Here is a 26400-nt window from a genome sequence, read left to right as displayed (position 1 = left end):
TGCGCGCGTAGACCAGAGATTTGACTGGAAACCTGCTCCCCACGCTTCCAAAATCTCCAGAGATCCGTCGAATACGGCAATATAAATACGAGCCAGAACTTTGCATATCGAATATTCTTTCTGGAATTTTCTGACTGGCACTGAGATCAAACTTTCGCTTAGGAAATAGATCCCCAATATCGTTTCTAGTGTTTCGAGGTCCAATTTTGATTGCGGCTGATAACTTTCAAACTTTCTCAAACATCCAATATACTTGGAAGTTTCGAAAATCGAATGAACTCAAGAAGCCAATTTCTACCAAAACCTTATCAAATATTTCAAGATCTCAATTCTAATTATATCTGATAACTTGCGAACTTTCGCAAACATCGTAACATCGATTTCAAACTTTCTACATATCTCCCCCTTCATATTTTCTGATTCACGCTTAAACCAACCTTTCATCTAAGAAACTAATTTCCGTGCCCCAAACTTTTTTGAATTATTCTAATTAGATCTGCCGATTTCTAAACTTCCTCAAACGAAGTACCAACTTCGAAAATATTCGTCTGAGATATTCAACGAATCTCGAGTTGGTCGCTAGCAGAATACTAGGCACAATGCGCGTTCGTATTTACCTGGTCGCGTCGGTGTGCGCACGTGGTATACACCAGCCAGCGGGTACTGGACAGTTGCAGTGGATGTACACTCGCTTAGGCCGTTGCCCCGCATAAATCCGAGCGAGAGAGGATTGCCAGGAGTCCAGGCCAGGAGTAGTCCCCTCCGCCATGAACTTCGCTCCGACAACTTTCGAAGATAGGTCAAGGGAGTCCACCAGGACACGGAGAATCTTCTTTTCGAATATAATGTCCTTCGTTGAACATAAACAGATCGACCCTTGCTCACTGAATCTTATGTTTTTCGATATAAACGAGTGTGAAGATTCCAAGTGGTTCTCTGGGTTGGTAGGACTGTTTCAGAGGTAGATAATGTTTGGTTAACCTCTTTGAGAAGAAATTTATTAGGCTCGGAGTAAGATAACGTTTTTTATTTTTAGATTTATCTATATATTTTAGATATTTTGGAATGTCAGAGAAAAATAACGTGTACGTACTCTGCTGGTCATTAGATAACATTTAGTGTAAATCAAATCCCTTCCACTGTATTTATTTCATCTAACCATTTTATCTTTTGGAATTTGTACGAATAAAGTAAAAAATAAACGTACAAGAGGTCTAATGCCTAGACACCTCCGCAATTTGATCAAGTTGAAATAGAAGATCATGATATTGTGAAACGTCGTATGGGATAGCGGCTTCTATAGATTTTGATAGAATGGGAATGAGATTGATAGGGCACACGGTGGTTTTGGTATCTATTTTGTGGTAACTATACAGTCGAGTTTTTGCTACGGATATAACGTTCACTTCTTTTTTGTCATTCGTTACATTTTTCTCATATTACTATCGATTCGAGGGGAGAGAAAACGAATGGAGGATAAGATGGACCAATATGGAGAACGTCGTTCGCCCGGAGGGATCCGTGGCTTAAGGTCACGAGAACGCGAGCGGTCGACCGGTTGCCGAAAGCGATCGTTAACGACCCTCAAGGCTACGCGGTTCAACCAGAAGCCCTCGGAATACGTTCCGCGCTAGCCATTAGAACCAGTTCTAGTAAAAAATTTCGTAGAAAAAGGCTTTGAAGAATTCCAACTATCTTAACGTATTCCGACAGATACGTAAAAATGTATCGTGCCTATGATAGGAACAGAAGTTTCGAATTGTCGTTATCTGAACCGATAAGTTCTTTAAAAGCGATCGAGCAACATTTAATGATCGTGAAGGGAAAGAAACCGAGGAATCGACAGGCTTTTTAATGACGCAACAAAAACTAGATACTAATTACTCCGCAAGATAATTCCTGAATAACGTGGTACAATGTAACGATATCTCTGGGGATCTCTCACGTCCCGAGGACAATTATGCGTGCTTTCCTGCAAGAAATATAATTACGAAGCCGGAGGCCGCGTGACCGTTTCCTGTCCTCATTCTATCTCACTTCTATTCAAGATCCAGACGCTTTTATCCACGTAATTACGATCGTGCAATCGACGGCCCATTCCCTGTGACCGTATCAGTCTCCTCTGAAAACCTAGTCGACGTTACTCACTTCCACGAACATCTCCACTATACTTTCCTCTGTCATCGAGTACTTGCAAATATCCCTAAACGTTTCAACTATCTCTACCGAACTATCATTCTTCTTAGCTAGTTGTAAGTTATAAAGATTGTAAATTATAAACATATAAATTAAAAAATATTTCATCACCCGTTCTAAAGAAATCGAAGACACCTGCAGTCTCCTTAGAGGAAATTAAGGACGCGCCGATGACAATCAGCGACACGATCTCAGGCCGTCAGCATCGCCGAACGGTGAATGCCACAGACTACGGCAACGGCCATAAATTTCATCGTTCTGTACCGTGCACGTGTTCGAAGGTAACCCAGCAAGGCTCGATTGGCCAATCACTGGTCGAAGTTACCTAATAACGGAAATCGGTATCAGAGTCTGGCGCCTTTGAGTTCTCACGATGCAGAAAAAAAGGTTTTTCGCCTTCTGGACGTAAACAAGACGCGCGACAGGAGATGCGTGGGCGTGAGAGCGAATGGGGCCGAGAGTAGAGAGTCGAGCAGAGGGTATTTCGGGTAAAGAGAAGAAAAGAAATCGTGACGAGGGCAAGTTGTGTAAGGAACACGGTGAAAGAGTCCACCGTTGATGATTCACAGAGTCTCGTTTCTCTTATTCCTCCTTTTCTTCCTTCCTCTTCTTCTTCCTCCTCCGCCTCCCACTATTTTCTTCTCTTGCTCGTTTAACGGATAGCATAAGAAATGATGGGTGAAACGATGATAAAGCATTTAATGTTTCAGTGCGTGGTTTATGAGAGGAAACAATATGCCCCCGGGGGGGATTAATGCATAAAGTAAGAATTACGATTGCTATCACGAGGAGGAAGGGAAATAAACCGTGATGAGATAATAAATTTCGTTAACTGCACGGACTGCAGAAATGCACGAGACCAACCTGGAAACGTATACAGTTATATATAAACAGGCGAGCGTGGAGGTGGAAAGAAAAAGGAAAGTAACGGAGGAAAAAAGGGGCGCGAAATGCTGCGGAACGTAGAAAGCGTATAAGCGGGTAAAGTGAGGTAATACTCGGAAATTTTAATCTCTGTCGCATCGAGGAAATTGCCTGGCGCGAATTACACACATAGTATAAATTCTAGAATAATAGAGTATCCTACAGAAAAACATGCTATGTCTTTACGCTTAAACCGTCGTAAGTTCTCTATGTAACTGTACCTGTATTCAAACTCTATTCAAGAGGTAACCACAAGCTGTACGAATAAAAGAGCAACGAGATTATTAAAACATTATTGAGAGGGAAGTCTAAAACGATCCTCAAAGTAAACTGTAAGTGTTTAAACTTGGTGTACGAGTCGTGTGGAAAAAAACACGTTTCCTCAGTGAACCCCTAATGAATCTTCTAATGGCCATTCTCGAGCAAACGAGTTAATAAAGCAAACACGGATTCAAAGGTATGAATGACAGGGCCGTGAAGCCTCGTAATAGGAAAATCCTCCGTGTTTTCCTGGTAAAGGAACCTGTCCGGTTGGTGGCAGGTATGCAGCGGAGGCAATCAACGTGGAGAAACCGCGAGGTCTGTTTTAACTGTAAAACGCAGGTAACTTCTCCAACGACTAGCCGCGCGGCTCTTCGTTTTCAGGTGAACAGGGGCGTAGTGTTCGTCATGGGGCGCCCCTTACCTATTTCACCTGTGCTGGGTCGTTAAAAACTCTGTCAATTTGAAAATACGATAGCCAACCCTCGTAAAAAGGGTAGCCACTTGTAACTTGGTTACGATTTTAACGTTGAATGACGTTGAGCGGAGAATAAAGGCGGAAAGGGCTTTGACGGTGGCATAAAAAAGGACACGAGAGAGTCAGAAATGAAACACGGAAAAAAGAAAATCCATTCTAACCACGTGAAGGGCCATTAAAAATACGCTTTTAATAAACGCAGCTTTATTGTACTGCCTATTCCCTTTTGTGTAGCTTAATCAGACTTTTGGATCGTTTCAGTCGTTCCTGCCATTCGAAATTCGTAACAGCAAGCGGAGAAAGAAACAAAACCACGATGATACTTATTGCTGCTTGGTGCCTGCTGCATTTAAATCGTCCATGAAAACGAGACTCGGCGCGCTCAACGCGAAAAGGACGATCAAGAGCGATAGCCAGTGGCGTACCTTGCAATTTCTTCTCGGTCTCCCAGAACTTCTGCAGCTCCGTGAAGTACTTGTCCAGTATGAAGACCTTGGAGAGGCCCAGGGTGGCCATCTCAGGCGGTCGAGGCTCGTTATCGGCCAGAATTTTCTTCGGCTGATTTTAACTCTGTCGCAGCTTATTCTTTTTCCCTTTTTCCTTTTTAACTTTTCCTTCGCCTCGTACCACCAGCTTCGATCCGGAATGGGGATGAATCGGATTTCACAGATCATCCGTACATCTCACCAGCTGCCTGTTCATCGTGTCCTCGGCACACTCATCACCGCACTCGCACATCTTCCTTCCGTTTTCTCGCACCTCTTTCCCCGGCTGTCACGAGAAAAAAAAAATAGAAAAGAGAACACTGAAAACCGGGCAGATCACATCGCACCTCCTCCAGGTATTACTGTTCACTGCAGTCGACACGGGATATCGCGCACGAAATGAAAAATTCACCTATATAGATCACAAGAACGAACTAGAGAAACCTTACTGAAAACCACGTAACCGGAGTAACCAAAGTGTATTTCCTGTCGAACCAGAAAACGCACGCATATATTAAGGGAAAGTTTTCCTCGAGAAATTTCGAGAAACACACTCGCTGGCCGAAAAGCGTCGTTATTCCTTTTCCTCTCTCCTGGAGTCTACCGCTTTTCTCTTTACGTGCACGCGCGTCTCTTCCAGGATCGTCTCTGAGTACGGGTACGCGGTGATTCGATAGCTTCAGCGTGTACGATACACCTGTCTTCGCGTTTCGTAATCATCGAAGTTTCGACAAACAACAGAGTGACACGACACGGGGCCGCGTTTGCAGGAGCACGAAGAGTGTGGCGACTCGCCGAGTTCAACTGGGCGTCATTGTTGCCTGGAACCCACCTCCGTGGCTGGGCCCTATCTCTTCTAAGGTGTGTTCAAGATAACTTCGTGGCGGCCTCACCTGGCCGCTCGGAACGCCAGTTAGGTGGAAGGCACCACATGAGCGTGCCGGGGTCCAGGATGTCTGGTCGAGCAACAGGCGGTCGAGGTGGGGGCACTGATCCCCCGACTGGACCGTTGCTCGTGGATGTTGCATGGAAAAATGGCTGGGGCCCTAGACTCAAGAGTAGGCATCTCCCTCGACCTCCTCGGCTCGCCGCGGATCCACTCGCGAGAAACTATTTCGCTCGAGCAACGAATACGACGCCGCGCCGGCTTCTCGCTCGTTCGATGAACTGTTGTTTACAAATACGCCAGAGGAACTGGTGGAACGATGCTGGAATGCAGCTGATGGAATTCTTTCCTCTCTGCTTATTTTTTTTCTTTTAACGGAAGACGACGATAATGGGATTGGATATGAGATTCTTAAACTGCTCTTCTCTATTACAGAACGAGGAATTCATTTTACGATGAATTTGTTTCGTATCGTTGATTGATTTTAAAATGAAAGTGACATGAAACGGCAGGACCGGGATTCAGCTCTGTTTTTGCAGAGTGGAAACAAGTCACGGATTTTTGGTATATTTTTGACGAGACCGCGTGTTCGATAGCGGAAACAGCATCTGGTACGAACGATACAGACCAGCCTTGCACTTCGAAATTCGTCATCCGGGCTTTCATGATCTGATTTGAATTGCGCACACCGGATGGACACTTGTTTCCTATATCGAACCTAGTACACCGGTCGACACCGATTTCCCCTATGAATTTCATCGGGATTCAGTGCTCTCGAAAGCTTCGAAAAACGAATAATATTCCTTTCCTTCTATGCCGGCTATAGCCAGCCTCGTTCGAAACACTAATTGGCCAATGTGTAATTGATCGTAGCCAATTAACCAATACACAAGAACATATATACCTTCGTTAATTAGTGGAAAAAAGGTGAATGTTCTGTTTAGAACGTTTCGTTTTTTTGCCTCGTGGTTAGTTGCGTCATAAGAGACATTCGGCCATTGGTTATCAACGTTTCCACGACGGATTTCGTGTAGTTTCTCTGAATTGCGTCGCTCGTGTAGATATCGAGCGGTACGTTTTCGACGAAAACTCATCGATGTCTAGGAGATAATTGCTACCCAAGCCGAACAGAGGCTCATTGTTAATTGGTCGTTACCCGTATCTACTCAGGGAAGGCCTTTGCTCTTGTGATTTATGCTTCTTCGAGACGGCGAGTGCGGTTAACTTAATGGGCAAGGGGCATTACGGCACGGTACCTGGCTGTAAAAACCTTTCGACGAGTACAAAATATCCTACTTTCCGAATGTTTCATAACTGCCTTTTAGCGGCAGACAATGGGGCAAGAAACGATACCATTTACGTCGAGCCACTTCCAAAGTGAATTGCTTGAAACAATTACGGATTGCCTCTCAGTATAGTAAGAACGCTTTCGGAATAACAAAGTCTAAATGTATCACTTATTAATAACAACAAATGATTGGATTTATATACATATACTTGGATTTAACACCTGTCTATTTACTACCATTAGAACCAAAAGTCTAATACCGTTGAAGTTGTACAACAAAAAATATTACTAAAACTTGAGATACAGTCACCGTCTTACACAATATCCTAGCATCAATCTAGAAATCCATACGTATCCTTGAAGTATGAATTACTGTCATTAGAATAAATATCGACAATCACTTTCCAACAACTCCCTCTTAGCGCCATTTTCCTTAAAATTGTGCAACGGATGATTCTACATATGAAAACTCAACGAATAGAGACAGATTGATTAGAAGAAATATTTCTAGAGCCGCAAGGAGCTCTATATCAGAAACAGCTGCAATTAAATATCGTATTAAACCAATGGTTTCGTGTACAGCTAGCATTACGATGTTCCTGGAGCACCCGTTACCTTTTCATCGCTTCGACATATCGAACCATGTGGCAAAAAGTGTAGCGAAGCCGCGGTAACCCTCTTGTTCGATGGTTCGCGGGCAAAGTAACTACGACTTGGCGCGGTGACACGCGATACTCGTCACCTGACCCGTCCGCCGAATGAATGGTTTCTCGAAACTCGCGATATTAAGCAGCCTGGCGCGTAGCAGAGGCACCGGATGCGAGCTGAAACAGGATCGATGCCGCTCTCGTTTCGTTGACGGGCCGTCAGAGGCAAGGCGAACCACAAGAGATCGAGAAGAGCGCGAAAAACACGAGAACGAAGAGGGAGGAGAGAATAGCCGAGCGTGGTATCTCGTGAGGATCCTGAACGGACGTCCCGAAGCGTGTTCCGCCTTATAATTTTGATCTACAGCAGCGAGAGGAATCCAACATGGCCGGCGCTCGCTCTATGCCGTAAACAATAAAGCGTTTACTCCACTTCGCATCAGCTTTCAAATATTATAAAGGTATTTCCAATCTTTTGCAATAATAAAATTCGATATATTTATCAGAGAGTTTTCACTATTTGCGGGTCTAAGCTTACGATCTAAGTTACGTGGCGGTTTAAATTTTTCGAAATTTCGAAAATTTTGCCATTACCGTAACGAGTCTCTTGAATTATTGAAAATACTAAAGCTTAATTAGTATGGCATTGTAATACAACAATAATGAGATAGTAATATGGTAATAGCAGTTGGAAGTGAATCAAATGGTGGTTTTTCGAATCATTGAAGACGCTAAATTTTGACAAATGTACAAACATATGCAGATCTAAAAATCATTTACATAGTGATCAGAATTAGGTCAATGGTTTGAAAAATCCCGATAGGTTTCGAGAATTCTAATACCAGCGAAGTATGATTAACATTGTCGACTGGAGCTTCGTTCGAAAATTCGTACGATTAGCCAGCTCGAGAGGCAACAACGCGTCGCTAGTTCTAGTCTTAGCCGCCTCGGATCCCCCTTTCCCCTCGACTCCCTTTCCGCAGGATCAACCACTCGGCGTCCCACTCCGTGGGCCTCCTACGACCCTCCACGAGAGTAGACACCGTGGGGAAGCCGCCGCAAAGAAGAAGAGAGGTAGAGTCTCTCACCAGGGGCCGACGACCACTACCGGACCCAGCTTTACCTCCCCTCTACCTGGCCGACCTCCTCCAGAGCACGATTATGCAGAGATTAAACTCGGCTCGTTGCTGTGCTGCGCTGAGATTCGGAGTCTTCGTGTCGAGGGTGCCAGGGTATCCGTGGAACTCCTTCGGATTACAGACAGTGGCGATTTCCAGCCACGATCTTGCCAGATTTAGACAGTACAGAACGATACAAAAGTAAAAAATCCTCAACTTATATCTTGGAAGTAGAGCAATAATTAGAGGATCCTCTTGCATAATTGAACTAATATCATTAACGACATTTTTACCATTTACAGTGCTGATAAATTCTCTCATATGACAATAGCATGTTTGTTAATGGAACAAGCAACGTTCTAAAAGTGAAATTTACAAACTATGTTAACCTAATTCGTTATCCTAATTGCTCTCTTTTACCACAGTACTGTATAAATGTCTCTAATAATACGTACGTAAAAAAAGATACAATGTATACTTAATATACGACAAGATTTCCAAGAAGCTTTATATAGAACCTTCGATTGATCGTTTGTTGGAAAGTACATCATTAAAAGACTAAGTAGATTCTCGATGAAGGACCATCCGCAAGGAGGTTACTTGCAGGGCCTTACGGCTGATTAACGAGCGCATGCTCGAAAAGTGTGAGAGCCCGAATTTCGAGGACGCGTCGGCCCTCCCAGCGTGGCCACCGGAGCACCTGTCGTGCGTGAGATTTTAAGAGCGTGTCGTTTACACTCGGCCAGCGAAAGAATCCCGGGGCAGCTTGTCTCTGAGAGCTTGAATCACACCAAATATCCACTCCTCTCCACCCAGCATCTTCCATATATACATACGTAACCCTCTGTTCTCAAAATCCATCGATAGATTCCACTCTTGACTCGATGTGACTCGTCGAACAGCACAGTGAAGGGAATAACAAGGAATGAGCAAAATATTCTTCTGGTCAGATAGAGTCTTCGAGGCGGGCCCGTCAAAAATCCACGCCGGAGGAGCGTGTAATCGTTCGAAGGCGCGTATAAACGCGGCGGCGAGCGAAAACACACGGCTGAACCTCTCGAGGAAACATTGGGCTACCCTTCGTTCATTCCAGGCCCCGAGCCTTTTCTCCTCGCCGAGCGGAGAGGAGAAAGGCGAAGGCGGCGAGAAAGAGGAAGAGGATCCGCTCTTTGCGGTGAAATTCAAATCTCCACTGAGAGATCTGCCGTGCACGCCCCGCGCAAAACCGGTTTCGTTGCGATCGAGCCTCGATTCCCTCGAGGGGGCCCGGCTGGCCCATTCTACACCATCTTCCAGCTAACTCCGCGTCGATAAAGTAGGTAACGACAGGTGAACCTGCGGGGCCCGTGTACTTGCAGCACGATCTAGCGAGGGAACGCGAAGATTTACTTCGAAGAAGAGTCCTTCTTACCGATCCTCGAAAATGGGCCTTATCGTGCTCCATCGGTTCGTTACCGATCTCTGAGAAGTGTTTTGAGGTAAATTTCTTTTCTAGTGATCTGCAGTTCTTTTAGAGGAAATGTCCAGGAAGATACGCTGGTACAGAAGGTATACATATAGATGTTGGGTTGATGTTAATTAGATTTTGTTTGAAACTAATTGTGGATGGTAGATGAATAATTTTTAGCAAACTGAATTCTGAACACTCTGCAGTTTGCGTACTGAAGTACGAAGTTGTACGACAAGTTGTGCAGACGAGACCCTTGAAACTTTTATGACTCAAACTTGAGGCTCGAGTGTGTAAACTATGTTCTGGTAGAAAAGTTCTATTGGCACTGGAGCTTCGATGGAAAACATTATGAAACGATGACCAAATATCAATGGGAACCTTAACAGAAAAAACAGTTCAACTCAGAGCACCCAATATCACTCAAAAGCATTCTAATCTGATCTAATCTAATCCAAAGATTTCATCCCAGGGATCATAAATCACACGAGAATCCTCAAATGTTGTTCAACGTACGCACTATGTAAACTATTGACAATAATCGGAGACCAATAAAACGAGATGAATCAAAACTCTCGAACTGAAAACTAAATTTTTCTTCATAGCCCTGGGACGCCGTTCACGGCCGCGCGTTAATAAAATACAGACATCGTGGCGAGCCATGCGGCACGATTTAACCTTCGATTAAGGGAGTCAAGCCGGTCGTGACTTACCGTAATGAGTCGAGCACACGTACACAGAGCGCATATATCAAAGTTATATAGCTGCGAGAGATAATTCCGACTGATGGCGCGAGCACCTCGCGCTGATGTTTTCTACGAGCGAAGAAGCGCGAGAGATTCTGGGTCAATAATAATTTACACGGCTCGCATCGGCGAGTACCGTAATTTCACCGTTGGTCTATCGTGTCATTTTCATCATGTTTCAACGATCGAAACCCACTCTCCCTTCCAACATCCGTACGTTCTCGAAATTTCTCGACCAGCTAGAAGTGCTGGAATGCGACTGTCGCGGGTATTTTAATAGGATCCAATGGAAGATGATGTCTCCGCATTGCTTTCGTGGAATACTAAGTCAACGCGGCCTAAATAACCACGAGAATTACAAGAATAATATCACCGTTTCCACCGGACGATAACCTCATTCCTGTCCTGGCGAATTTCGACAATGAACAGAGCGAAAATTAATAGGTAGAATGTGGCGAGCGTTTCGATAAAAGAGCCGTAGAGTATTAACCTAATTGAAAATTGCTGGGATCGGTGGCGCAGCGATACGAATACTGTGGGGAATTTTCCAGGGGGAAATTATCCGCGTTCCATGGCGATAACACGATCGTAACAATACTTGGGATATCCCCGACGTAATCGGGACTGGGGCTAATATAATCGAAAGAGATAATTAGTCGCGGCAAGTAACCGACCGTGCCGGATGAAACGCGTAATCAACAATAATCGTGGCGTGAAATCGCGTTGGTTAAAGAGCGAGTTTCGATTTGCATCGGGTCGTGCAAGAATTTCTTGATCATCGGCCTCGTTAGCGGCCCTCTCCCGGATAAATATAGAGATAATCACGGTGACAAAGTCTCCTCGTGTGTCTAAACACGTTAATTAGTCACGCCTTCGATTAGACAGCCTGGCTGACAACGATTGCTCGTTATCGCTTGGCCACGAAATACGTGTAAAGCGATTAGTTTAATCGACGACGATTACTCTGTCCGCGATCTTTCATTTTCACCGTGTACGTTTTATTTTTATTTTTATCCGTCACTGTTAACGATGACTTCGAAATTGCATGTGAAAATTACTTTGCCCTTTTCCGGTTCGTACGTGAGAAATTAAAAAGGATAAAAGAAAGGAAAAAAATACCGAAGTACATGTAAAGCATTTTAATCGCTCGATAATTAGCTGCGGCGAGTGATAGCTATTACCTGCTCGTACGTTGCTGCAAAAAAGCCGGTCATTTGCCTATCGCCAACGATTAACATCATGATCGATCGTTCTATCTCAAATATTTAACATTCATTTGCTTATTCGTTTGCCTCGGGCTTTTTACATATTACCGGGTAACGCACGATCGTCCGTAAAAAAGCGAGGTTACTGAGAAAATTGGCTGAGAGAACGGCCGCAAAAAATTGCACGCGATAAATCCATCGGTTTCTAATTGAAATTCAATAATTCCATTGCAGGCATTAATTTTTTAAATCTCATATTGCTCGGTATCCCTTTTATTTCCAGTTTTGTTTCGAAAAGAAAAAGGTTATAAATTTCGACAGTATCCTCTTCCCCTTTTCTACCCTTTATCGGTGAAAACAATGCAAAAAACGCCGGTGAACTATAAAGGATTAAACCTCTGACTATTGATATAGTAGAATTCTAAGCAATTTTTTTAAAATACCACATCTCCGCGTGATTTTTCATTTCCAAGGTTTTGTTTCGAAGAGACACGGATTATAGGTTTGTAAATTTATTCCTACAATAATCTTCATCCCTTTTCCAGTCTTTATCAATGGGGACAATACAAGTAACGCGAGAGAAGCACGAAGGGTTAAACCGCTGTCTTCCGACATAAAACTCTAATCTCTGATTTAGCCTTAAATCCCAGCACATACTGCAATTTCTTAAGTAACACATCTTATGGTATCTTTTTTACTTCCAAGAATTCTATCTTAGAAAGAAAATATTTGTAAATGTTAACTTTTACGTTAAGTTTCCTCCTCTCATTTAAGAAACAATTTTCGCTTTATCAATATCTCTGTAACGACACCAGTGCAGTGCAAAAGGTTAAACCACTGACATAAAACTCTGATCTCTAATTTAGCCTGGATAGTCCGACCGTACACAGCAATTTCTGAAGTAATACACCCCCGCGTGCCTTCTCACCTTACCCGGCCGATATAAAAATCCTGTACCAGGAACCCATAAAACCTTCGCATCGACGATAATCGAAATAACAAAATCGAAAAGAGGAACGTGCAGAGGAAATATTCGGATAAAGGGGATTCGGCGAGAGCGCATCCTCTGGCAAGCGAGTATTTTAATTAGGGCAGGCTTTCGAGATCGGCGATACGCTGGAGTTGGACGTGCAGGGTGGGCGGCGTCGCGCAATCAAGGCTCGCAGAAAACTGGATTAGCGGCCGTTCGCCTCTTTCTCTCTCTCGTTTTTGTCGCGACGCTTATCAGCCGATAAGTCGTGGAACAGGGACGTCCCATTTGCGCGGTGCGGCGCGCTGAATCCTTTTCGCAGGCGGTTCCTATTATCGAGCGAACGACGCGCCTTTACCGTCCGCGCGAACGATGACGCGGCCACTTTGTGTCAGCCAGCGTGAAATAAAGTTCGATCACAGACCCTCTGCATCCTTTAAATTTCATTTACTTTTCGCCTATACTATTCCAAAGGGGTAGAGGTAAAGATCGTTTTCCAACCTGGAGGAAAGCATCGAGTTGTTCGAAGATTTTTGGCAATTATTGCGACGGCCAGAAGGATCTTGAGCTTCCGTTCTCGAATTTTCCCAAAGATACGGACTCGAACAGATGGTGTCTAAAGCAGATACGAAAATTAGCAGAATTTTATAAGACAGTTGTGAAAGGAAGGTTATACTCTCGAGAATGGTGCTTTGTTGTTTCTTAAATAAATACTTTTCTGGGGTAATGATTTCATAGAAGCCAGCTTTATCATAGAAGGCTACTTTGCAAATTTATCACCTTCCTTTTTTCGAAATAAAAATTCTCCTTTCAAAATCGTTTACCATAGAAGTGAACTAAAGTTACTGGTCATATCATATGATAAAAATCTTTAGCCAAAAAAAGTTGAGCTCTTGACTATTCACATAGAACTCATACATTATCGATAATAAAAATGAAATTATTGTGGCATCCGTAATATTTAATAAAAAGGATAACTTTTCGACCACCAAAAAGAAGCTGCTATAATGATTACAGCAACTGTACCACATAACGAAAATGTAAACGAAGGACTTGTCCCGTGGAAGCTTTTTCCCAAAAACAAAAACGAAAGAGGTAGGATCGCGTTTCAGGGGCAGAGACCGACGATCCCTGGGAGATCGCGGTGACGCTGACGTCCTGAACGAGTACGAATTTTTTCTGGCGGTTTCGTTGGCAGGATGCGGGGCGGCGGATCAGAAGTCGGCCAGAAGGGCCCGAGAGGGAGACAAAAACGCATCGGGTCCGGTGTCAGCGGGTGACGGATGGGCCCGTAAGCCCGTCCAAGGCCTATCTCTGGTCCCCACGAATCCTCTCGTTGTTGCGTCGTACCGCGTTTACTCCGGTAAACTCGTTGATCCCGGTTGCGTTTCCTCTTCGATTCGAACATAAACGAGGCCAATCGAGTCTCGGGAACACAAGTCGACGAAGAATGAAACCTCTAGGAAGGAACAAATTACCCGTGGAATCCTCATACGTTTCTTCCTGCGCTCGTTTTTATCCTCTCCACCTATTCTAGACGTAATTGATTAGATAATCCTCGGCTGGACAACTTGTAAGACGTCCACAAGCTTCTTCCATCGAATCGACCGTTCCACGACAGTCTAACCCAGACACCATCTGTCGGTCGTCCAATTATATCCAACAAAAATTCACGCTGTATCAGCGCCAAGGGGCAAATTGATCTATCCGGAGCGTTCCAACGACGACGCACGGAACTCGACACTTTATAACTCACGGCAGCCCTGGCCTGGTTCACCGGGAGTAACACGTGTCAACCGTGTTGAATCAGGCCGGCTTGCTTTTTAAACGGCGACCATCCGACACAGGATGCGTTCACGACGTCGCTGCCTTCCTGATAAACCGCAGCGTTATTCCAGGACCGCGGCGACCGCCAAGTGCCGGCAAGAGCTCATCGGTTTTTGCTCGTAACCGGTAGAATTCTGGACAAACGCGCGACCAGAACGGGGACACAAAGAGCGGAGGCAACGAGAAACGTGTGGACAACGATGGACCAGATCAAATGCCACGGACATCTTCGCCGACTGATGAATTCTTTCATCTCGCGTCCGTTCGAATTCCAAGCTTCTTCGCTGCAGATCCGCTTTGCGTCTCTTCCTCGTGCTTTTCGTATCTTATTTCAGACGTCAGATTTAACGAAACACGTTTCGGGATTTATCGAAGTCGCCTCGAGAACCTTTTGGAATAGTTGGTAGAATATGCCTTGGCGACGTTCGAAGGTAATTCGATGGAAGCGATACAGCATCACTATAAGTCGTGGATCGTTAAATGGTGACACTAAGAGTTGCACGTGTCTTATCGAAATATCTTGAATCTCTGGTTATTAAAGTTATTTGTGGATTAAAATATAAAGTTGCCCGGTGACACCTTACGCGAAAGTTAGAAAGTTTTGCTTTTCTGGAATTCTCCCTTCAAATTATTGCCGAGTTCCTTATCTCCAGCTATACGTTTCGAATTGCCGTTTCAACTCCAGAAGGTGTAAACTTTGTCCTCACCATATGTTCTATCAATATTTTCTCGAAGCAAAGTTCTACGTATTTGGATGTTTCTGCTGGATCGCTTTTCTCCCTTCCTCCTAACCCTGTTTCCCCCTTCAGCTTCGACGGACATTTAATTGGATGGATCGAAGAGACATCGACCGGCGAAACGACCAGCCTGCGTAACAATGGAGGCCCACCCAACTTTTTGCGCCGCGGCTCTCTGCTCGCAGTTACGGTGCGATGCACTCGTGCTCCACCGCGTGGAAGTAACATCAAATCGAGATCGATTCACCACGAAACGATCCAACGGTCTTACATAAAAGCGTGGTAAATCGACCGAGAGATAAACATCTTTTTAAATATTATCCCTATCTTATCTCCGCTGAGTTACTATGTTCTACGTAATCCGCCGAATCTGATCATTGTATCGTCCTAATGACTATACATTCTTCGAACCCCTGAATTTTTCGTCAAATAGATTCTTTTAATTCCAAATGTCAAATCATATCAACCATTGTATCGACTGTGGAACTAATCAATGTTGCACGTCTCAACCGACAAACTTTACCAACAAGTTTGGAAGCTCATTTTGAGAAAAATATATCATACATATACACCATAGATCGATTCGTTCTCGTTTTGAAAATATAGACAAAAATACTGATAGTTTTCCGATTAGCATATTAATTCCGTACTCGTTGGGACGAGCTGTATATTTTCTGATGTTTATGTTTGGTATCGATTGATCATTTTGAACAATTTATGCCAGTCTAAATCAGTATAATTCAGTGTAAAAAATAGTTTGAAATAACTGATTATCGTTAAAAATTAAGTAGATTGAATGCATCTGATTATCTGTGGTTTATACTACTTCCATATCTCGAAAACGAAGACGAATCGACCCATGCCATATATAACATTTTTTTGCTGAAAATGTCTACCCAAACATGCCGGCAGAGTTTGTCGGTTAAGATCTGGAATATTCTGTATACACGATATACCCTCGTCCATAACGTTCTAATACCCTCGTTCTAATATCGGGACACTTCATAGTTTCGTGTAAGATGCGATGATTAATTTACGTTCTGAAGAAAACGATCAATCGATCGTAATTTCGCATTCATGCGAGATAACGATGCAAGAATTCGTAAAAACTGGATATAAGAGTTACAAGAAGAACATGATCGATTAAGAACCAAACGTGTTATCTCCTAATCTTGTATTTAATATTGTATTTACTTATCTCAGCCAGATGACATACCAAAATCAAAACCTTGGTTTTACATAGTTTATAAACATAAAACGAAACTAAAACTGAACTTACAGATAACTTACACGCACGTCCCAATCTCTTGATGGAAATCTGCAGTTAAAAAAGTTTTGCGTGAATTAGACGCAAAACTCAACCAAGTTTACTTAAAATCTGTATTGAAATTTGGAGCAGAATAAGGAAAAATACTATAGAAAAATGAATGACACGATCGAAGAGGAATTCGATGAGCGTTCAATGGAAATCGAGGTGACTTTCTCCCTTTCAATCTGGCGTTATCTCGTCAAGGTTGATTATTTTATGAACACTTCAGGAGATCCAATCTTCGTTATCGCGATCGAGACGAAACGACAGAACAGACGTAGCGCGTCTCCCTCTATTCGGACAATCCACGTTTAAGGATCTCTCGCTCGCACTTGATAGACCAGACCGACCGGGTTTACAGCTTTTCAATATCTAATCGAGCGAACAAATTATGCCGGCCCGTGTACCATGGCGCACCGTTGACGCGGAATGATGGATCGTTCGCGTGGTCCTATCCACCACTGCGCCCGATGCACTCGGTGGAATCTGAAAACCAGAAAACCGGCGATCTCTCTTTTTCTGTTCTATGCGAAATTCGGTTGAATTCACCTGGATTCGAGTGCATTTGAACGTGGAAACATTATTCATTATTAAGGGGCAAATAGTGAAATATGTAATACGTAGAAGAGATTTTGTTTAATAATGCGTATAGCAGATTGTGTTATTTTCGAACACCGGGAAAATTTCCACGAATAAAAAGATAGTTTATTTTAATACTTCAAGAATCCTAATAGAAAGAAATATTAAATAAATCCCGGGAATTTCTTTTCATGGTCACAATGCTACGCGATAATAAAATAAAATTCAATAATTTAATATAATTTTATTTAATTTTATTTACGAGCCTGATTGATTTTGCGTGTAAAATATCTTGCATAATGCAAGATAACATCGATGAGATGAAAATAACGCTAAGTACTGTTATACAATATTTAGACAAGTATAATTTAGAAGCAAATACATAAGTTTAAATCATATTAGATTAGAATAATTGTCTTACATTATAGCACTAATGTAAATTGGAAGAAAATAATAGTGCAAATAAAATGTTGCGTCAACATAATATTTCATACACACATTGATCCTTAATAAACAAAAAGTATTCGACATGTGAAACCTTATAGATGAATAAAGCTGATGTATGAAGAGAAACGAAAAAGGATAGAAAAATGAAAAATGAAATGAAGGAAACAAACAGATCATCGCCAATGCCAGTGATCTAAATCAATTCGAACCAATATTCTAATCCAGTAACAAGGATCGAAGGATCTCCTACATCGTCGAATTAGGAGACGACGAGCATTCGAACTAAATCCCCGGAGTTTCGATACCTTCGATAGACAAGTTCGCGTGAAACGGACGTTGGGATCAGGGGCTATCAGAAAAACCGGGGAGTGCTTTGATATTTACCGAGTTGAAGGAGCTCCGTATCGCGGATTACGAAAATTGCCGGGAACGATATCGGAAAGGGCCGAAGAGAGAAACGGCCCTTGCTATTAATATTACGAGGCCGTGTTTCGACGAACGTGCCTTAGGATAGCTCGAAACGATCCCGGCCCCTCTTATCTGCCCCGTTTCTTCCTCGTTTAAGGTTTGCCAAGGCTTCACAAGGCGCATCCTTAAGAATTCAACGAGTACACCGCTTATCTCGGTCAGACGAGAAGCTATGGTGGCTATAGGAGAAAATGAGATTCGTATAACCGCGGATCGAGACGCGTCTATGCATAGTGGATGGAAGCCTGCGAGTCATTTTGATGATTCCTCCAGATATACGACGCAGATTAACCGGCTGCACCACGGTTTCGATTGCGTTACACTTCGCTTTCATTGTTCCAAGTTCGTGCGACCTTCCCCCCTTCTCTTTTCTTTTCTCTTTTAAAATTTTTTTGTTTCAAATCCCTCGCTGATATCGCAGGGGATACGTACCGGGGTGATTTATATGGAAAAGGCCGATGGAGGCCGCTGGATCCACGCCAAATTCGTTCGTTTTTACTCCAACTTTATGAACGTGTCACGCAACCCCGTTCCCGATGATGCTGTTAGCGGTGAAAACTAATTTCGCTCGGCGATGCGAACTTTAATCTGCATTCGATTAAGCCTGTCCTGAGTCGCGAGTCCGCTCCTCCTCTAATACTCTGATCAATTATCGTTCACAAATGTACCAATCGTTCGCCAAAATCGCAACTTCGTAACCCCCAAGATGAATGTGAGATATTAACTGAATGATAAATCGTACCACAGGGAATTTAAGATAATCTGTCACGTTCATCGAGAAGAATCTTTACACTCGAATCGGCTGTTGGCAGACAATAACGGCGAACACGATTTTATTAAAATACTGTAATCCTGTTGGCAGACATCAAATATAAGGGAAGACGGATGAAAAAATCATCGTAAGAACGAACAATAGTCTCTGTCAGCGAGCTTATCTCGCGACGAAACGAGGGAAAGTCGGATCGCGTGCTATGAAGCCACTTTTCGACGTCTCCGAGAAGCTCGACGATCGCAATTTTCAAATCAATTAAGAGCGAACGTCGGACGGAGCGAAGTCGAGTAGTAACGAGGTGCCACCGATCTGATAGTGGCAGTTGAAGCTGGAGAAAAGGAGATGGCCGTTAGAAGGGGAGCGAAGAAAGAAGCCTTTACTCGAGCAGTCACGGTGGCCAGTCGGCAGCGTGTAACATTACGATAGTGATTTATATCTGTTGAGAGTATAGAGGCGTCGGTAATGCACTCGGAAGCTGCGAATCAACCAACGATCCAGGCGTTATAAAGCCCGTCCACCCCTTGTCTCGCCTGATCTAATTATAATTTATTGAACTCCTTAGCAGGCAGTACAACTGCGAGAGAATCGTAATAAGCGACACGCTAATGACTAATGACCAGCCACGGCCGGGCGAAAACGCCGTGATTTATTTCCGGTACCGGCAGTTGTTGCATTGTAAACCGGATAGGCCGAGGAAAATAGAGTGGCGCGGGGGAGAACCGGTGTAATATCCATCGAACGATAATTAATTATCAGGTCAGCCTGTCGATAAAAACTGCGCGCCGTTCCTTTAAATCTAAATAGACGCGTCTCGACACGGCGTTTCAGGGTTTAATACTTCGTTACGTGAGTGCATGTTATTATGAGAACGTTCAGTTGGTAAGTTTTTAGTTATTACATGTTAAAATGAAACGATGAAGCGTCAGGGTAACGGAATAACGTGCTATCTAATGAAAATTCTAGACATAGAGTTTTCCTCGGAAAAAGAGAATTTTAGAGAATTATGGAAAACAGTCTATGAGCCACGTCTCTATGTTAAGCGAAAGGGAAAGAGATACGAGGTAGAAGAAATAGAATGATAGGAGAAAATGTATATTGTAGAGGACACAAGCCAAGGCTTTGACAAGTATGCACCTGTCGGAGTACATTATCGAACACATCACACGGCAAGACATTGACCAATACACGGGCGAGAAGATTGTTTGATATCATCAAATATATTATGTAACATGCAAGGAATACAGTTAGACACGTACTTTTCCAAGCACACACGATACACACCACTAAAAAAACGTAATAGATATCATCGAGTGCATATTTCTACGACACTGTATAACTAAGTAGATAGAGAAAAACAATCTTTTTAAACGTATCGTTATCGGGGCAATATTTTACTCGCAGATCCCTACCGACAAAGAGATCCATACAACCCCTTTTTAACTTGGGTCAATGACTTTTATACCGGTATACTTCCAGCGAGAGATTCGCCAAGTTTGTAGCGGCAAATCGGGAACAATTTGAATAAGAAATGTCCTAGCGAACTTGAGTGAACTTTATCAACCGAGTGTAGAACAAATTCAAGAAGAAGGAGGAGGAGGACGGCACGCATCTACGAACGTTAAACAGCTAAAAGAACGGCATGGTTTCGCGAGGCAAAGAAAAAGGAAAATGAAAGGAGGGTGAATAGGGGAAGCTAGGGTTGCAAGTTTTCGTCGCACGGTATAGCGAGAAGACCATTAAGAAGGCAAGTCGATGGAGGCTTCTTGCGAACCTGTATCGCCTTACCCTTCGTCGTCTCCTTTTGGTTTAATTAAATTCTCGAAGTGGCGGTGCCTTGCACCCCTTTTTTTCTCTCTTACCCTCGACACCCCTCTCTGTCCCTCCAGACCGCTCGTTTCTTCCAACTGTACCTTCACGTGGTCAGACCTCTTAGGCGCGAGAGTGGTTCCACGCACACATAGCGCCGTTACTAATTGACGGATGAATTAATTAGCGGGAATGATCGATCGTATCCGCCCGCCCACCAATAGGATTTATTTTCCGCGGGTACCACCACGACGCACAGCTACCTGTGTGTACTATAACCCGAGAAAACCAAGATCGGGATTCGATAAGTGAAGTAGAAAGTGAAATCTTACAGACCATAAAATATGTCTAACCCGATAGTAGCCTGAGATTTAAAAGATTAGATGTACATGATATAACTTAATAAGAATGAGACCGATAGGGCAAAAACAAGGGCAGACTGAAGATGGTTTCAAAGGGACTGTTTTATCGAGGTTCCAACCAACTAGAAAGTTATGCAGAATTATCTAGGACGCGTTACCAACAATTTAAACATTACTTGAAAATCATTGGAAAGTCATCAAGGTCGTGGTATTAGCAAATGTGATCATCGAACTTGTTTCATTTCTGTCGGAACGACCGAATCAAATTAAATTACTAATAGTTAAATTATCTAAAAATGCTAATTCATCACGGTATCACGCTATTTTATAGTTCTCAATAGGCAAGTACCGTAGCAAATAACATTATCATTGATAGAAGGAACGCAAGGAAATATATGCATCCATTATTTTCCACGACTGTTGCGTGAAATGAGAAGAAACTGTTTAACTTTCTTCCATTCCCCTGCACTTAACGGTCGTTCGAGGGCGGATGCGGCAAGGGTCCGCCGATCAATCGTGCGATCGCGTGAGACACGTACCGAGGGAGTTTGGCACCGCATTAATTACCGGTCGCCAACAATGGCACAATAATTAACAATTACGCAGTTTGATAATTATATACCTGCTGGCTGAGTTATCGCCTGCCGTTTGCCGTGACCGGGCCCTGTGTTTCGCGTGCTCACACACGCGTACACACGCGATACCACACCACCTGCAGGCCAAGCGTGGCGCATAGAAGGCAATAAATACACGCGGATCCGGCGGGCCAACGATCTAATTATGCCCGAACAATGGCACCGTATCGGACGTCCCATTGAAAACCTGATAAAGCAGATAAAACGCGAGTAGTCGAGTTCGACGTCCACCACCGTGTTAGTATATAGGAAATCGACCAATTTTAAAAGAGACTCGTCGACCTCAAACTCCCTTCCCTTACCATTCCTCCTGAATGGCACAGCTACGGCCCGCCATAGTGATTTATCTCTCCGCTTCGTAGGAGTCTCGGTTCTCGCGCACGGGACGCGCGTTGAATCCGTCTTGATTTATAACGAGGCCGCGGCTCGCATCGATGCTTCATAATGCCTTGTAATTACCGATGGTTCCCTTAAAAATTACGCCGTCCGAGATAAGGTTCCGTCGCTCGGGCGACGAAACTTCTCGTCCCTAGGCATTCCCTGATTAATGATACGAACGACGTGCGTGGGACTTCACCATGCAATCGTCCCTCCGCCACGAGAACTCTCTCTGGTCAATAGCGACCCTCGACTCCGAGCTACGAGATCGCGTGCGATTTATTGCCGATTCGCTGGTGAAACGCTACTGTTTCAAACGTCGTGGAATTATCGAGTGTTCGTAGAGTCGCTGGAAAGTTCGCAACAACGCGAGAATCGTTAGGGAAAATTATGTAAATTCGCAATCTTTTCGTCTAATTTATTTAGAAAAAGTTAAATTTTCATTTTAATACGCGAAATATCAAGGACTGAGTGAAATCGTGCCCCTGCAATATGATTTATATCAAATTTTTCTGTATCTCTCGCTTGATATGTTGGATTTTGAAACGTTGAAGCGTTGGATTTTTTACTACTTTTTCTTTATGAATTGAAATTCAATTACTCTGCGGTCAAATTAAAGAGAGTGCTACTAGTAAACTATTATCTATCGTTAAGCTTTTAAATTTTCTTCTAGCAGTTTCATCGTTCGAACCAAAGTGCTGGTCAGTCGTATGAAAATTTTATACGATCTGAAAGAACAATAATTTGAAAAATCAGTATCGAAAACATCGTATCTCGATGTATTCCGATTAGTAAACTCACGCCGATGAGAAGTAGAAAATATATTTATTTTGATCAAAGAATACAGACGTACGATTTAGTATTTTCTTGGAAAAAAATGTCGCAGTTGATGTCTCGTAGAATAAAATTCGCGATGCCGAAAGACGAATCGATTTTCCGGTTCCCCCCTCCACGTGTTCTTGCGCTGGTTTTCGTCCAGCTGTAAATTCTTTCACGTAACGTGACCCATGTAACGCGCGAACGTATTACACCGCGCGAACCTATTTACGCGACGAACGTCTGCCTCCTATTCACGACGGTCCGTTGAATAACACGAGCTAGAGGGTGAGAGACACTTTCTATCGTGGTTATCATACATTTACATTAGGCGGCCGTTGGCGAAACGCGGAACGAGTATTTCATAGGCGACGTTAAATCAGCAATTTCGAGACGTCACCGATGGAAATGAAGTCGTGCCTCGTGTCCATATAAAAACAAAATTACGTCTACTCTTGAAATAGACGATTGCACAAGAATAGCCGGTGAAAAAGTACTCAAAATTACGCGAAAGCAGCACAATTCAAATATTGGGAAATATTATAAAGGGAGAACGTTGCAAAAATTAAAAAAATATCAAACGTTATACCACCATCATAAAATGGTCCTCTCTTTTCTTTGACCAGTCTAATAGAATTATGAATTACGGTCGAAAATGTGTACACTTCTCTAATGTTTCAAAGTACTGACAACCACAACCAAAAATGTAGAAAAGCGAATTTTACAGGTGCGTTACTTGGTGCGTGGTAAATTTTGATTCATGGGGATATAGAAATACATTTTGTGTATAGAATAAAATATACATCGTTAGAAACTGAAGCTTCTTTATACATGCATAACTCGTCAAAAGAAGTCGATGTTGCTAAAAAAATTCAATCAGCGAAAGAATACAGGCTGTTAAATTTTAAATGACGTTACACGATGTAAGATAAAATTTGTGGTATGAAAAGACCACGTAGTTAAATTAAGACCAAGACCATCAGCGCGGAAATCTGTGCTTGAAGCCGAGGTGACCCGGTTCCCAGTGCATGTTTTATTTATCGAATTCATCGGTGGCCGATGCAACGCGCCGCGAAACAGCGGCAATGTGCCGCGCCACGTCACGACGAAGACTGAGAAAGGTGGTACGTACGCGGTGTGATTTATGGGTGCAACACCTGACGGCATTTTGTTCGCTTTTGCATCAGCGTTGTTACGTTGGCAGCCAGTTCCGCCCTTTTTTACCCCCCTCGCGCTCCATTAGTAATGCCTCGGTCATTACGAGCCTCAGTCGATTTCCCGTGGCTAATAAATCCCGATGAAATTTCCATCCTCGCCCTTCTTTCTTTTCTCTCTTTCCTAGGGGAGCTCGTCCGTCTAAGTCTCTTTTTCGAAGAAAAGACCAACCCTTCGCGACCAAACCATCGGAACAACGGCAACCGACATAATATCCTAACAGATAGAAATTCAACGCATTGCGGTCATTTTATTATCGATATTTATTATGATCGGTAGATAGTAATTTTGTTATATGAAATATTTTGAAATCGCTTGTGGTTTCGTTTAAAAGTAAATAAAAACAGATTTTAATTTAACATCGAAATATGATATATTTAAGGAAAAGCTACCGCCTTTAGAAATAGTTAAAACAAAAAGGGGCGGATTATATTGCAAGATTATTAATGAAGAAGCGATAAAAATCTAAAAACCCCTGACTGTGAAATACGAAACGCCAGATATCTCCATAACGTGTTAAAAGGGTAACATACGGTTGATTGCGATAGCTACGACATAATCTATGCAAAGTCATCTTGAGTTTGTAAAAAAGCATATCGCAAACTTCCTGCTTGGAAGTCGGTCTGTTTTTGAAGTAAATCAACCCTTGATTCTTGCGATAAATTCAAGAGGGACGAAAAATGAAAGAAACCACCAGCAATTTAATCGTGTAATTACAATTTGTACGGACGCCACTTTTAATCCCCGTTCCTCGGACAAACACCGTTATCGAACCCCAAATAAAGAATCTGGCCGTGGATAGAAAGTCGTCGTCAAATATTTAATCCCAGCGCCGCGCCAGTATTCCGCGATCAATATTATCCTGAGACACGATTGCCGCGAGAATTTCTCACTTTATTTCAACTTTTCGCCTCGCGATCGGCGAGAACAAATTCCTCTTCTTAGTCAGTAGAAAATTTTCGAATATATGACCTTTGACCGAGGATTGGTTTTCGAAAGTAATAGGTCTTTTCCTTTCCACACAATTACACGAGGAATAGCTACGATAATCAGGAAAGAGATTGTTAACTATAACGAAATTATACGACAACGCAATATACCTGGGGAATATAGATAAAATAATCTACATATTATTTTGACAAGGTTCAAAAAAATGTATCACGATATTTCATAGAAGCTTACTACACAAATCAGAGGCGCGTGGGGGAATTTCCATAACTTGAAAAAGATATTTCAATCTTTTTGTACTTCATGAAATTATATTATAGAATTTATATCAGCGAAAGAAAAAATATGTAATGGGAAAAGAAATATTAAGCAAATTTTTGGAATTTCTCTTCGCAATGGCAATGCTAAAAAGCAGAATTCAACAATATCGATCGATTGGAGAAAGAAATTATAAAGGCGACCAAAAATAAAATAAACCTAACAGAGACTGCCTTCGATTAACTTCGGTTCCGCGTGATAATTAAGAGAACCTCGAAATAAACGTCATCCATAAAATCGTCACGCTCACAGTCATAATTGCTTCAACGATCCTTATGATGGGTATTCACCGATCGCAACAAATGTTCCTTTTGTTGAGAAATTGCTCGATGATCCACGGTAAACGACGGATTTTAAAGGATCTCGAGATTCTCGTGTACGATACGAGGAAGCTTCCATTTGGATTTCACGAGGTTTATCTTTTCAATGAATCAATGGCAACACCAAAACCAGACAAAGAGAAATCCACGGCATTCAACTCTGCGACAATCCTATAATAGAACCGTTGCCCGATCCCCTATATCGCGTCGTTAAAATAATTCACGACTCGACCGACTAATCCCTATTTCGCGTGGTCGCAGGCAGAACACATACTTCGTTGAGCAGGATAAACGCCTTGAATCGACGCGTTTCAATTTAATATCGGATTAAGCCGACAATCATGTTTTTCATACGTTCCTTGTTTCTCAATCTAACAATGTTGCACGATCAGTTCTAGTATGTATCACGATAATTTTCTGCATAAAATTGTTCAGAGTGATTAATACTGGGGTTACTATAGATATTGTAGATACATTAATAATTAGAATTAACATGTCGATTATGAATCCATTTCTCAGTACCTATAATACTGTATATCAATAAACGATATTTCTTTCTGTATTATAAAATTTTACATATGAATTTCAATATATATTATTATGAAATCTTTTTCCACAATTTCGTGATTTTTAATTCACGTCCTTAATACACGTAATTTCAAATTGTACTATATGTATATTCCACATGTATGATATATATTATTACTTAATACATGTTTAATATATATCATTACTTAAAAACACAGATGGTTTATTTAATCATTTGCAACCGCAAAAGATTGTTGCTTGACTTATCATCTCTTTGCGCCATA

General features: G+C 42.5%; 1 protein-coding gene across 2 annotated transcripts in view; it reads right to left on the bottom strand.

Moving 5' to 3' along the window:
• The window catches only part of LOC122572080 (unconventional myosin-IXb), an 83350-nt gene that overhangs the window by 25126 nt on the left and 31824 nt on the right, over positions 1 to 26400 (bottom strand). Inside the window, exon 1 of one of the 2 annotated variants that reach the window (XM_043736664.1) lies at positions 4285 to 4406. The exons of the other annotated variant lie outside the window; for it this stretch is intronic. Coding sequence (XP_043592599.1) covers positions 4285 to 4375 — 91 coding nt within the window. The 5' untranslated portion in view covers positions 4376 to 4406. Of the gene's footprint in view, positions 1 to 4284; positions 4407 to 26400 lie in introns of those variants that run through there. 2 annotated transcript variants of the gene reach the window in all.

The sequence above is a fragment of the Bombus pyrosoma genome, linkage group LG10, assembly GCF_014825855.1.
Source record: "Bombus pyrosoma isolate SC7728 linkage group LG10, ASM1482585v1, whole genome shotgun sequence".
NCBI lineage: Eukaryota > Metazoa > Arthropoda > Insecta > Hymenoptera > Apidae > Bombus > Bombus pyrosoma.
The sequence above is the reverse complement of the archived record's forward strand: the minus strand, read 5'-3'. Positions and strand labels throughout refer to the sequence as shown.